General features: G+C 40.2%; 1 protein-coding gene across 4 annotated transcripts in view; it reads right to left on the bottom strand.

Moving 5' to 3' along the window:
• Window positions 1–1,464, bottom strand: part of usp43b (ubiquitin specific peptidase 43b) — a 94,116-nt gene extending 92,652 nt beyond the window's left edge. For all 4 annotated transcript variants that reach the window (XM_061700863.1, XM_061700864.1, XM_061700865.1 and 1 more), the window contains exon 1: window positions 567–1,464. In XM_061700863.1, the coding sequence (XP_061556847.1) occupies window positions 567–1,283 (717 nt within the window). In that variant the 5' untranslated portion in view covers window positions 1,284–1,464. The remainder of the gene's footprint in view (window positions 1–566) is intronic.
• Window positions 1,465–14,313: the final 12,849 nt, after the last annotated feature.

Genomic DNA, 14,313 nt, shown 5'->3' with positions numbered 1-14,313 from the left:
AGCAAATATAGACAAACAACCATTCACACTCACGTACACCTATGGACAATTTAGGGTCTTCAATTAAACCTAATGCATGTTTTTCTTTTGAAATGTAGTAGCAAACCAGCGTACCCACACAAGCATGGGGAGATGCAAACTCCACATAGGAAGGTCGCAGCCCAGATTCGACCCTCAGAACGGTGATGTGGATGTGCCAATCACACACGGCCACAACAAATATTTTACATCAGAAAAAATCTCAGCGGTTGAGAAACACTGCGTATCCAAATGTTTCCCAACCTTTATTGAGCCAAGACACATCTTTAAAATCTCTTGGAACACCACCAAAGAAAAATGTCAGTAAATGTACATGCACAGGTAAATCGTAAAGCTTCTTAATTGTTTCCTGGCATAGATAAATGAACAAAGATACGTCATTTGTAGTAAAAACCTCATTTTCAGACCGATCAACTGATACTGGATACTTCTCCGTGGCACACCTTATTATCTCTCAAGGCAATTTGGTTGGGAAAGCATTGCTCTACTATATGGGAGGTTGAAGATGTTTTGGTGTGTGGGTCTACCTTGAAGTCCACAGACAGCTGTGGGGTGTATTCCAGAGTCCACAGAGCCCGAACAAGTGAGGCCAAGTGCTCCGTGACCTCTCCGTTAGCAAAGCGGGTCTCCCCACTCGTCACAGTCCCGTTGACTACGGCGGGGTCACTCAGGTCCAATTTGTACCTCTCCAGTCCCAAGTACTCGGTCAGCAGGTCGGTATTGCTCAGACACTGGACCACGGCGTTCATGAAACACGTGTTCCCGTGGTTTTTCAAGCCCAGAACGCCTGGCATTTTGTCCCCGTAGTGGTAAAGTAGTTTGTCCCTGCCAAGAGGAGGGTTCTTGGCCAGCCGAGTCACCTGTACATCCTCTTTGACAATCCCTGAGCTGGCACTGAGGGTGCAAGGTGCGCCATTCCCAAAGCCTCCGTCGTCGTCCTCCACGTCCTGCGTGTCTGCAAAGTGGGTGAAAGTGCCTAGGGTTTTCATGATTCTGTTCATAAAACTCCCCACGGACTTGAGTGATTTCTTCCGGAAAAGCTTGACAGATTTCGGCTTCTTGTCCTTACGCTTGTCCTCCTTCGACGTGGGCATTTCCTGCTTCTTCTCCATGGCGGTGGCACCTCCACTACTCCCCCGTGGGTCCGGTCTCCCACTCCTCATCATTGTCTTGTCAATTCCGTCGCCCGTGTGCCACTTCTTCCCCTTCCCACGAAGCGCGCCTAAAGGTGACACCGTCGCCATCACAGCAGCACCCTGTTTTCCTCCTCGTCCGCCCACCCCGTACGCCACCTTCCACGTCCATCCCAGCACTTAACTGAAGGCGTTCTTTATCACGCGTGGCGTCACGTCCCCGCCAGCCAGCCAGCACTGGGGTACGACAGGAGCCCGCTCGACAGCTCAGCTCTCTCCTTTCCCAGTCTAGTCCCACTTCGCCGGGGAAAAGCTCGTGATTGTGGGACCGTGTGTGCCTCCTCCCACTTCGCAGCACACGCAGCACATGCACTCACTTGACAATGAATTTGGCCCAGTAGTACAGTCCTGCGATAAAACGTAGTTTTATAAAAAAAAAAAAAAAAAAAAAAGTGGCTTCCATCTCGTGTTAATTCGGTGGTTTTGAAAAAAATAAAATAATCATAATAATAATAATAATCACACCACATAAATTACAGCCTGAAAATAAACTTAGCACTCCAAGGACCAAACATAAAAATACAGTCGCGTAGTGGGCGTAAGTCATCATAAAAAAATTGGATATGGGTTTTATTCCTAAAAAGTATATTTTAAGTCCCTATAAATTGAAAATACCTACGTCAAATTTGACACAACACAAAGAAAAGTGTTTTTTAAAGGGGATGTAGGGCAGTTTAAATGGCATAAGAATTAAAAAAAATTTGTCACATATGTTAAAACTGTCCGACCTGACAGTAGAATATTGTCAAAATGATCTTTTGAAAAATCAACCCTCTCCAATACTTCTAATTAAATTGTAATTATTATTTTACAATTTGGGGCAGCACGACAAGAATAGCCAATCAGAGACTGTAGAGGCAGGAGGCATGACAGAATACTCTGTCAATCATTTGCACATGCGCATCATGTTTTATTTAAAAAAAAAATTTTTTTTAGGACCGTTGTGCTTGGAGCCTCACGGGTTCGCACCTCTGCCTCCCACAAATATATATAATATAGGGTAATGATCCATATTAGGACAATGGCATCAGTGACAGAACAAAGCATTACTATTATTTAATTCCCTCATCAAAAAATAAATAATTAACCAACCTCCATCAGCCCTCCTGGTCAGCTCATATTGGGTTCTTGTATTTCCTGGGTTCCTCAATCGTTTTTACTGTATATGACAGATCCTATGAAAGTTGTGATTTATGTTTGTTTGGGTTTTGGTTATAATTGTGTCATTTTGTTTTATGAATGCATTCCTGTTCTGACAAAGCACTTTGTAAACATGGTTTTAAAGGTGCTATATAAAAAAAGTTATTTTTGTTATTATTTAATAATAATAATAATAATAATAATAATAGCCAATGACAGCAATAAGGGCAATTCTAAACACAAGGAAAGAAAAGAGTAATGGTACTTTCAATTTGTGGCATTGGTGTGCAGGAGGGCACGGCGGAAAACTGGTTAGCACATCTGCCTCACAGTTCTGAGGACCTGAGTTCAAATCCGGCCTCCCTTGTGTGGAGTTTGCATGTTTTCCCCGTGCCTGCGTGGGTTACCTCCCACATCCCAAAAACATGCACGGTAGGTTAATTGAAAACTCTAAATTGCCTGAAGGTGTACATGTTTGTTTGTTTATATGTGTCCTGCGTTTGGCTGGCGACCAGTTCAGGGTGTACCTCGCCTCTCGCCCAAAGATAGCTGGGATAGGCTGCAGCACACCCGCAACCCTAGTGAGGATAAGCGATACGTAAAATGGATGGATGGTGTGCAGAAGCCAAAAGTGATTTTATTTTGTTCATGGAGCCTCAAATCCCTGATGGTGCCCCTGACTATTACTAAGACTATTTTGATGACACACTGTTTTCAGATACTTGTTTTCATAGGCAGTGCATTTTTTTTCTACTGCAATGAAGGATGCAATTTTCATTTGAGTGTGAATGTGTGCATGTGTGGGAGATCCTTTGGAAGGTATTTATCACAGGTTACAGTGTCCTGGACTATTACCATCATTCCTTTGGCATGAAGTAAAAGAGCCACATTTAAGTACTCAGGGCTGTCCCACTAACAACACAACTACATTTTCTTTCAGCAGTGAGCAAAAGCTCTCCTCCCCACAGCAAATGCTATTGACATAAGGAATACGTCATGTCAAGATGTTATTTCCCTTCAGAGCGGCCTTGGCGATGTCAACTGTTGTTGTAGAAGAAGAAGAAGAAGAAGAAGAATCATCTTTTATTGCCATGAACATGCATGCATGCACACAAAATTTGTTCTATGCATTTTACCCATCACAGTGAACACATACACATACACGTTAGTGGAACACACTGGAGCAGGGGGCAGCTGAAGCACCCGGGGAGCATTTCGGGGTATCAGTGTCTTGCTCAAGGACACCACAGCCGTGAGTCCGGGGGATGTTGGCGGATGGTCCAGTCAGGGTCTTGAACCTAGGTACCCCACGGTGGCAGGCGATGCAATTTCAAGCCTTTGCCGTGTAACACCTAAGAGCTAAAATGAGCAAGCAGCTCGAGGTTGGTGTGGAATGCCACTCTCACGTCGCTCACAAATAATTGGAGTAGACACATGGTGACAGGATTACAATCATATATACAGTTCATGTACTGTATTCCAAGGCCTTTCTGACTCAAGATAACACTGATAATTAAAGTTAAAGGCCGGTATTCTCTATTAACTGATTTTTAACTGTGTACCTTGGACCACTTTACATTTTTAAGGATTAGGGTGCTTACAAAACAAAAGCCTTTATAATATTCAACTTACATGTGAGTGATGCAAGGGGAGTTTGCAGGCCTTTATTTGTCCTACAGTAAGCACACAATAATCTTCCATCTTCTGTACCGCTTTATCCTCACAAGGGTCACAGGCGTGCTGGAGCCTATCCCAACCGTCTTCGGGCGAGAGGCGGGGTACACAGTGAACTGGTCGCCAGCCAATCGCAGGGCACATATAAACAAACAGCCATTCGCACTCACATTCACACCTAAGGGCAATTTAGAGTCTTCAATCAATCCACCACGCATGTTTTTGGGATGTGAGAGGAAACCGGAGTGCCCGGGAAAAAAAACCCACCCAGGCACGGCGAGAACTTGCAAACTCCACACAGGCGGGGCTGGGATTTGAACCCCAGTCCTCAGAACTGTAAGGCAGATGTGCTAACCAGTCATCCAACATGTGTAACAGCAATGGAGGAAAAATAAATTAGATACTGCATAAGCCGAATACTATACGTGCAGGATGTTCTTTTACAGGATTTTTTCATTGTTACTTATTTTGATACTTATTTTCTCCTTACGTTATATACTCAACATACAATACATTAGTTACCATGTTCCTCCTTAGTTTCTGGACAATGTGATGTGATGTGATGTAGTTTGGACTTGTAAATATTTAATTTGTCTGTATAAAAATGATAACTAACAACACTTTTTGTATTTTTGATAATACTCATAAATACTTCTATTAAAAAGGTTTGTGAGTTCTGACCATAAGGAAATTTGTGCCACAAGGTGAGAAATGTATAGTATCAATGTTCTAGAATACTGTCAAAATGTTAAAATGAAGAAAATGGTCCATATTTATCATTGCCAGTAATATCTCTGACAAATGTTTTTCAGTCTTTCGACATTTTCTTGAGCCATTCTCAGCCATACAATACCCAAACAAAAATGCATTTTAACTCAAGATTTGGCCTGTGTATGATTCATTTGGGGCTTAAGTGTAACATCTAACCCTAGATATCTTATCTAGGCAAGGTACAATGTCAGTTCGTTTTGTCTTCCGCAAAGACTATACTTACTCCCCCCCACATTTTTCAAACAATCTTCTTCAAAGTATGTTTAAAAAAAACATCTCTTCATTTTTAAAATATTTTTGCAAAGAGCCCAACATACTTTAATGATGATTTGATTATCAATCCAGTGCATGCTTGATATAGCTGGGGTTAACATATTTTTTACCATCTCTCTTTGTTGTTGCAATGTTCAACTGATATGCTCACTGCAAAACAGTTTTCCAGTCTTTTTCATAATCCATTTCATAATACTAAACATGTAACCTGTGTAAATTCTCTGCTGACATCCCATGGCTTTTTTTTTCACAGCCGCCAATGATATGAGGGTGATGTGATGAAACTGCCAAGTGTTTTCATCATTTTCCTACAATAGACTAGCACAGATACAGCATTCAATCTTTTATCTAGCGCAATAATGACCCAGCGGGCATTTCAAAGCCGCTGCCATCTATTATATAGTTGGTGGCAGAGTTCTAATCGTCTCAATGTTTGGCACATGTCACTTTCTTATTTTGGCCTGTGCTTTTGAATGCCATTTCAAGGTTTTATCACTTTTCAGTCTTATTCCTACTGACTATTACATTATAAATTCCTGATTATGCCTCTATATGTGGATTTTATTGTATTTGCTCTGAGGAGGTTCTTATACAAAGTAGAGATACAAAGGCTGGAATGTCATGGAATTATCTCATTGTTCCCCCACTGTGGCCGAAAAGTTGAATAATGACATGCGTGATGAGTACAACTGGTGACATAATTTATATGACTAAAACAGAGAGGTCTTTGCAGAGAGGAATATCCCATCTTCCGACACCATGATGGCAACTGAGAACATCTGCTGGACTGAGTCATAACCCAAGGAACAGACACTCTTTCAGCTGAACAAACAATGCATGTTGTTTTGTTCAGAGCATCTCATCATGTTTAGATAAGTGATGACTATGTTGACTAAAATGCCCCCCAGAGACAGTCATTAGAGGAAATCCATGTCAGTCTGCATCTTTACAACTCTGGCTTCATGAATTCAAATATTAGATGCAACTTTTAAAAAAAGTTTTATCACAACCACTTCAACCTTTGCCGGAATCAGTTTCTGTCTAGAAAGGAAACAGACGGGGCTGAGTGGGCGAAATCTGTCTTCCACCAGGTCCCAGATTATGCAGGCCCCCATCTGAGCTGGCACTGACGCACATCTTGTCACTGTCTTTCATCTTAATGCTGTTGGCACAGGCCCTGTGCTTTCTTATGGATTACCTGGGCTTGTGAGCACCAAGCTAAAACTACCCCACAACCACCACCACCCCCACCCCCCCCCCCCCCCCCTAATAAAAAAAAAAAAAAAAAAAAAACCCTGCCACAAAGAGTAGACAACCATTGGTTTAACAGCACATACAAGGCAACTGAAACAGCGGTACCTCGACGCTGTGGAGACCAGGCTAGCTTGCTATTTCTCTTCTTCCCCTATTTCATCCCCTACCAGACCTATAGCCACCGGATGTCAACTGTTAGCACATCAGGAAATTAGACCCCATGCAGGTAACCACCCAGCTGGCACAGAGGCATAAATGGATTTTGTATTCTTGTCACGAGAAATACCCTCATGGGTTTCTCGCTACAACCCCCCACACACACACGCACACACAATTGGCCCCTAAATATTTTTTTGCCATGTTAGATGATGGCAACAGCAGTCAATCATAATATGAAACACCTCCTGCCCTGTGAACACTATTCTTGACTAGAAAAGGTAGACACAATTTCTATTGCGTATTTAAATTAGTGGAAACATTTATTTTTGATGACAGATGTCTACTTGTTCACCTGGTCTATAAATAAAGAGGTGAGGAATGTCACATTTTGTCCCTATTGAAGTGCAAATTCACTTTCAGTGAAAGTGCTCGGCGCAGCACAGTAAGGAGCAATCATTGGCAGAATTCCTCTCCTAACATGAAAATGTTAGGTTTTTTTTCAAGTCCTTCCATCCAACCATTTTATATAATGTTTGGCCACCCGCCTGTGAGCTGGAGCCTATCCCATCTGACATTGGGCGAAAGGTGGGGTATGCCTCAAACTGGTTGCCAGCCAATTGCAGGCGCGCACGCACAGACAAACAACCAAGCACACTCACTTTCACACCCATTGACTGATGTCAGTTAACCTTACATGCATGTATTTGGACTGTGTGGTGAAGTACCAGAAGAAACTAATGCAAACACCATGAGAACATGCAAACTCCACACAAGGAGGGCCTCAGCTAAGAGTCGAACCCAGAACCTTCACTAATGCTGCCCTTTTAAAATCCAAATCTTTCTAAATGATTCCATAACCGTGCGTGCTTCCCTCTAAAATGAAGTAACCTCAGACCAAGCTCTGTTTATGGTGACCCCCAAATGTAAAACCCACTCCTAAATTTAAACAACATTATGGCTCCCTCCTCTGGTAAAATTTCACTTAATCACAAGCTGTCGTGGGGAAGGAAACAGTACGAAAAACAAACAAACAAACCGAGCCTATTCAGCCATTTATCACATTAATGTGTATTTATTATTTCTTGAGAAGCCTGCTCGATTAATTATGTATCAGACAACAAACTACCTTTTACTATTAACAAATGTGATTGGTTAACGTTCTTCATGCACACCCAATGTAATGCAAAACTGCCACCAACTGGACGATTAAGGAACAACTTTTAGTAATCCAAACATGAGGTTGCTTTATTCGATTTTCAGGACTGTCTTCTGAATGCTAGGAATCAAGCAGTCACAGTAATATACTAAAAAAAACATATGTATCATATTGTATCTTATATATGCACCATTATTACAGGGATTTCAAGTTAATCACATTACAAAGTGTGCAGTTTTTCTTTACTTGGAGCCTATCCCAGCTGACCTTTGGCAAAAGTCGAGCTAGACTGAATAAAATACAATCAAATAAATGCTAACAGGCAAATGTAAGAACACCTCAACATTTGCAGTTCATTAAGGATGCCTGTAGTAAATTGAGTTTTGTTTCCGCTTTGATCATCTATCCTCATTAATTAGAGTCATTGTCAACACATAATTATGTTTGATTAAATTATTGGTATAGGAATACTTTTAAAAGTGAAGATTAGTGGTGTGAAAATACGATTAAAGCGCAAGACAAAATATTTTAATGACTAAATGGGTTATTGTTTTCGACTATTTGGAATATATCTAAAGTATCACACGGAAAACAAGTTGAAGTTTCTTGGAGGAGTAGAACCAATAAGCATTATTCATTTTAGGGCATTTTAGGACAGCTGTGGGCAAGTGGTTCAGACCGCCTCCTGCTAAACATACAGCCCTGTTCAACTCACTGAAAGGCAGAAGAATGTTGACCAGAAACGTCAGCTTCATCAATTGTGGACAGACGGAGACCCCCAAGACCCCCTGGACGGGCGAGGTGTCCTTGACCAAGACACTCTGAACTGCTCCCTTTCGCCCCCTGCTGCATTCTGTGCCACTAACAGCGTGTGTTTGATTTGTTTACTACTGTGATGTGTTAGTATACATTTCATGAATATGGATATATTCATGACAATAAAAGGGAACCCCTAAACCCCTTCATTCACTTTGTCACACGTGTGGCGGTTGGGTGGGAGAGGGGCACCTCGGTTGTTTTTTGACCAATCACAAATAATACCTCTATCCAAATCTTGTCCACCCACACCAAAGTGTCTTTCGTTTTTTTTTTTTTTAAATTGATGTGTACTATACAAAAAAAGAACTAAGCCACTTCCATCCAATATGCAAGAGCAAATTGGTGTCAGCATGAAACCTATTTGTATACTGTACACAAATACATTTGTCTTTTTATGAACAAATAACAATCACTAAAAATAAAAGCAGATAATCAAGACAATAAAAAACTGCATGGATTTCCCCCCCCCCCAACGTAAACATCAATAAACCTATCATTTCAAAAATGCGTATGCACATACATGCTTTCTTCTATACCAGGGGTCACCAACATGGTGCCCATCGGCACCAGGTAGCCAACAAGGACCGCATGAGTAGCCAATGGCCCTGTTCTAAAAATAGTTCATCAGTGATGGGATGTGATTTTCTAGGGAATGTGATAGGAGCAAGCATTTACATTCCCTTTCAAAAGTATTGGAACGCCGAGGTCAATTCCTTGGTTTTTGTTGTATACTGAAGACATTTGGGTTTCAGATGAAAAGATGAATTTGAGACAAAAGCTCAGAATTCTAGACTTTATTTCATGACATTTACATCTAGATGTGTTAAACAACTCTGGACAGAGCTCCTTTTGTTTGAAGACACAAACAAAACAGTGCTTTTTTTTGGCTTTGGGTTTCACCAAGTGCACTTGCTTTTAAGCAAACATGAAGACCTGAGAGCTGTCTATGGGAGAAAAGCAAACCATCTTGAAGCTGAGAGAAGAGGGAAAATTGATCAGAGCTATTGCACAAACATTGGGCATAGCCAATACAACAATTTGGAATGTCCTGAAACAGAAAGATGCAAACCACTCATCAGCAAAAAGAATCGGAAGGCTGGATTGGATTTTGCAAAGAAGTACAGAGATGAGCCACAAAAGTTTTGGAACAAAGTTTTATGGACTACCAAAGGAAATGAAAGGCCAAAGTATGGAGAAAGAAAGTATCTGCTTATGATCCAAAACACACAAACTCATCTGTGAAGCATGGTGGCAGTAATGTCATGGCTTGGGCTTGCATGGCTGCTTCTGGAACGGACTGCCTAGTCTTTATTGATGTAACTCATGATAGTAGCAGCAGAATGAATTTTGAAGTCTACAAAACCACTTGATCTGGCAATTTACAGAAAAATGCATCCAAACTAATTAGGAGAAGCATCATCATGCAACAAGACAATGACCGAAAACACACTGCCAACACAACGAAGGACTTCATCAAGGGGAAAAAGTGGAAAGTCTTAGACTGGTCAAGTCAATCACCGGACCTTAACCCAATAGAGTATGCATTTTATGTCCTGAAGAGGAGACTGAACGGAGAAAACCCCAGAAACAAACTGAGGATGTAGGAAAGGCCTGGAAAAGCATTTCAAATGAAGAATGCAACAGTCTAGTGAACTCAATGGGTTGCAGACTTGATACAGTTATTGAAAGTAAGGATTATGCCACCAAATATTAAATGTTATTCACTTGAAGTGAATTTAATAATGTCTGTTCCAATATCTTTGCTCACTTGAAAAGTTGATGGCATCAAGCAAAAGGTGCTCTGTCCTAAGTTGTTTTAACACATCTAGATGTACAGTAAATACCATGAAATGAAAGCTGGAATTCTCCACTTTTGTCTGACATCCATCGTTTGATCTGTAACCCAAATGTCTTCAGTGTATAACAAACAAAAGAATTGAACTTGCCATATTCCAATACTTTTGGAGGGGACTGTAAAAATGGCAACACAACGATGTATTTCATTCCTACCTTGTTAAATAATTGTTGATAATTATTGTGAGAAATCATCCATCAATCAACGAATGAAATTTTATTGACATAGCCCTTTTTATACATACAAAATACAACCCAAGGTACTTCACAGACATATAAACAGACAATAAAAATTAGCAGGAAATATACAAAAACCCACTCCTCCCATCCCCACATATAAATGCAAACACACCCATACGAACACACATATCCGCACACACACAAATACGGCACCTATTGACTAATAGTATAGAGTTATGGCAAGGCACTACGTGGTGCCGAGAGGTGCCACAGCCCACAGCCACAGAGGATTCCACCACAGAGTCCAGACCAAAGATTATTATCGATCACATAAAATTAAAGGTTATTTGAGCAAATTTGTTATTTCAGGTGTGAATCCAACTGGTAGCCAGTTATGCATTCGTCAGTACCTAAGGAGTAGCTCTCAGTTTCAAAAAGCTTAGTGACCCTTATTCTATACCTAACCTAACAGTTTCAGTTCAATTCAATAGTTTTCACCCAAAACAATTATTGTATTGTTTTGTTGTGGTGTTTTGCTGGATGTTAGTCTCTTTTCAAACATCTGTAACTTTATGCCATTCAACTTACTGTACAATAATGATGTACCGCTATAATGGTGTCATGAAAACATATTCATTATTATTCTAACCTTTCTTGTCAAATAAACACATTTAAACAGTAAGTAACAGTAAGTAAGTAAGTAAGTAATACAAATAATAAAATAATGTCATTTAACTGGTATGTCTGCCAAAACATATTTTAAAATGCTATTTCGTAGTGTGCAATAGTTCTACATTATTACACTGACCAGCCACAACATTATGACCACTTCCACAATATGATGATATTCTACAAGCGCATATCTTTAAGATAATAATAGTCAGTTTTGATCGCTACTGTCACAGAGGTATTCATTTAACATTTTAATCATAGTCATATTCTTCCGAATATTTAAGTTTTAAAGCTGAAAATGTAACCAGACAAAGATTTGAATTGACATGGTAAAAGTCTTGCTATGCTTTTTAAAAGAAAACAGACCATCTGCTTGTTTCTTTGTGTTGCACATAATGTGTCGTGAATCAGTGGCCCCTGTCACGACAACAAAAGTGGGGTTCATGTTAAAGCAGAGGCGCTCTGCACAAAGGTCTTCACCAGGGGTCACTTTGGGATCTGAAGACCACCCAGTTGTGTGGGTGAATAGAAGACACAGTCAGGACTATGCACCCTCAACTTTGCAGTGATGATAAATCACAATAATAGAGCAATAATTCTGTCTCACACATAAATGGCTCTGTCGCTAAAAGAGTCTTCACATTTGCGTTGCAGCTCACATCTGTGGCGGGACCTTCGATAAATGAATTATGCAAAACTTAAAAGGCCTAAAACTGCAATTCATAATGTCTTTCAGTTCATGCATGTGAGTTGAATCTGTCTTTTCAAGCCAATCCCCTCATCGAGCCACATTTGTCCTGCAGGGGGCAGTATTTATTAGAAAATGTGTGCACACGCAACTTCTTTTGGGAGCTCAATGTAACGTCCCTGAGTGAAAGTCCAGACTTTGAGTGTTGAATTTTTGAGGGATTTTTGGCGCTTCCAACGCAGTGGTTTGTCTTGCATTGGGAGACATTTTGTTGACCACTGGATTTTATCTGTCATACATCATTAAATTGAACTGCAAAAGTGACAACCACATTACAAAATCCTTGCCAGATGGTCAGTCCTACATTTTTCAAATTTAGGGTGTAATCAAAACAAGTTTTTATTGTCTGCTGGCACAGAATAATACACCACGGATTAAAACAATTACATTTAAAATCCTTTATAAAATTTCATCTCAGCTTTCATTTTCAGTTAGAAGTACATACAGTATATCGCTATTTATGAACTGATTGCAGATCCTGAGCGATAAACCTTGATAATAAGAGTTTTATTAAAAACACACACTTTATTCAGGAAAAAGACAACAACATTGAATCTTTCACTTGCATCATTCAGGTCTTTGCAAAGGTTGAATGAGAACAATCAGACACAGTGTGGGGTCTGTTGAGCAGCAGCAGTTATCTTTCACGCCTCAATTATCTAAGCTTTCCTGTCTGGAATGCTGTTCAAAACCATCCACAGCGCCGACCCTTCAGTGATTATTAGTTTGTTCAAAAAAAACAAAAAACAAATCCAGATTCTAAACAGCGGTGTCTCTGGATTTGGGCCTCTCAGTATTCATTGAATGCAGAAATCTGCAGGCAGTCCAGCTGCACTTCAGTGTGGCCACATCCCTTCAGATGTGCCTGATCCTTTTTTGAAAAAAATAAATAAAAGAATGCTAGAATGATGAACTTCTAATCTTCACGCCATAACTCCTGGAAGCAGTCTGAATGATTACATACAGTAGATCACACAGTAAATATTTAGCAATGGTTCGGTTTAAAAATATATTTAGGTTTTATGTACAAATGAGGACATCTGAAAATGTCACAGGGGATTAGAACATATAACCGCTTTCGGACAAGAGAAGGATGATTTCTTCCAGTTTTTTGAAGAACTTTACAAAATAGTCACATAGCAGCTTTGTCAATAAAAATGGTCTTGCTCTGACAACTCTTTATACTAAAGTGTAACTTAACAAAATCCCAACTCCTCTCATCTTAACGCAGGTAGATCTTTATGATCATCATATTATATTTCATGAGACTTGTTGCGATATTTGTAATTTATAGTTGTGTCATACAAGTTCCAGGACTGCTGTCACAAAAGATTTCAAAGCCACACTACAAACTTATGTGTTTTCCCTTTCAATGTGGGCCAAGATGATCAAGCAGCAGGCCTAATAAGAGCTCCTGGGGCGTTTGCTTTGAAGAAGAGACAAAAGATTTAGCAGGACAACTTGTGGATGATTTTCAACATGACAACATGCCTGCTCAAAATACCCTGAGCATCTGACGTTCCTGTTCGAGAAGAACATGACTGTGCTGAAGCAACCTTCCTAGCCTACTGACCCAACCTGACTTCATGTGATTTTTTTTCTTCTTCCTCTTCCCCAAACTCAAGCCTAAGCTTTGAAGACCTGGATGACATCAGGATGACCAAGACAACGGAGCTGCGGAGTATGCCGAAAGAATCATTCCAAGAGTGCACGAAGGCATGACAGAGAAGGCTGGGAAAGTGTGTTAGACTCCAAGGGGATCCCTTCAAGCCTTTTGTCTTATATAATCATTGCTGCCAGTGACACTTTACTCAAAAATCACAGCTTGTTTGTGAAATAGAAATCTAATTGTAACTAGACTGTGCAATTCCTGGAGAAATTGCGTGCGTGTGAATGCTGAAATGCTGAATGAAATAATGTGCTTGAATGAGGTGAACACTCAAAAGTTGAAACGGTACAAATTGGTTGAGAAATAAGGAAACTGTAGCAAAATTTGTAAAAATGTAGTGTTTCAGGCTTTTATTTTGAAAATTTGTGAAATTTGGGTAATGTGAGTGGTTCACAGGATGGCTAGAATGAGCTGAACACGTAGATGTTGAAACGGTGCGAATCGGTTGAGAAATGTTCGAAGCAGGAGTCAAAAATGTAGAATATGTCCTAATTTGGAAATTGTGTGGGTCAAAAAGTGGAAAACTTCAGTGAAAATGGTGAAGTTTTGGTGGGTGGGAATTTTTGGAATGTTGAAAATTGATCCCAAGGTGAATTGAATGAGCTGTACATTTTAAAGTTTGAATGGTAACGACGTGAATGTGTTTTCTTGAACGTACCATTGGAAATTAATGTGTAATGGGTGTGTGTTCTGTGTTGTTTTCCCCCTGTCT

The sequence above is a fragment of the Phycodurus eques genome, chromosome 16 (assembly GCF_024500275.1).
Source record: "Phycodurus eques isolate BA_2022a chromosome 16, UOR_Pequ_1.1, whole genome shotgun sequence".
NCBI classification, from domain to species: domain Eukaryota; kingdom Metazoa; phylum Chordata; class Actinopteri; order Syngnathiformes; family Syngnathidae; genus Phycodurus; species Phycodurus eques.
This window is presented reverse-complemented; position numbering and strand designations above follow the sequence as displayed.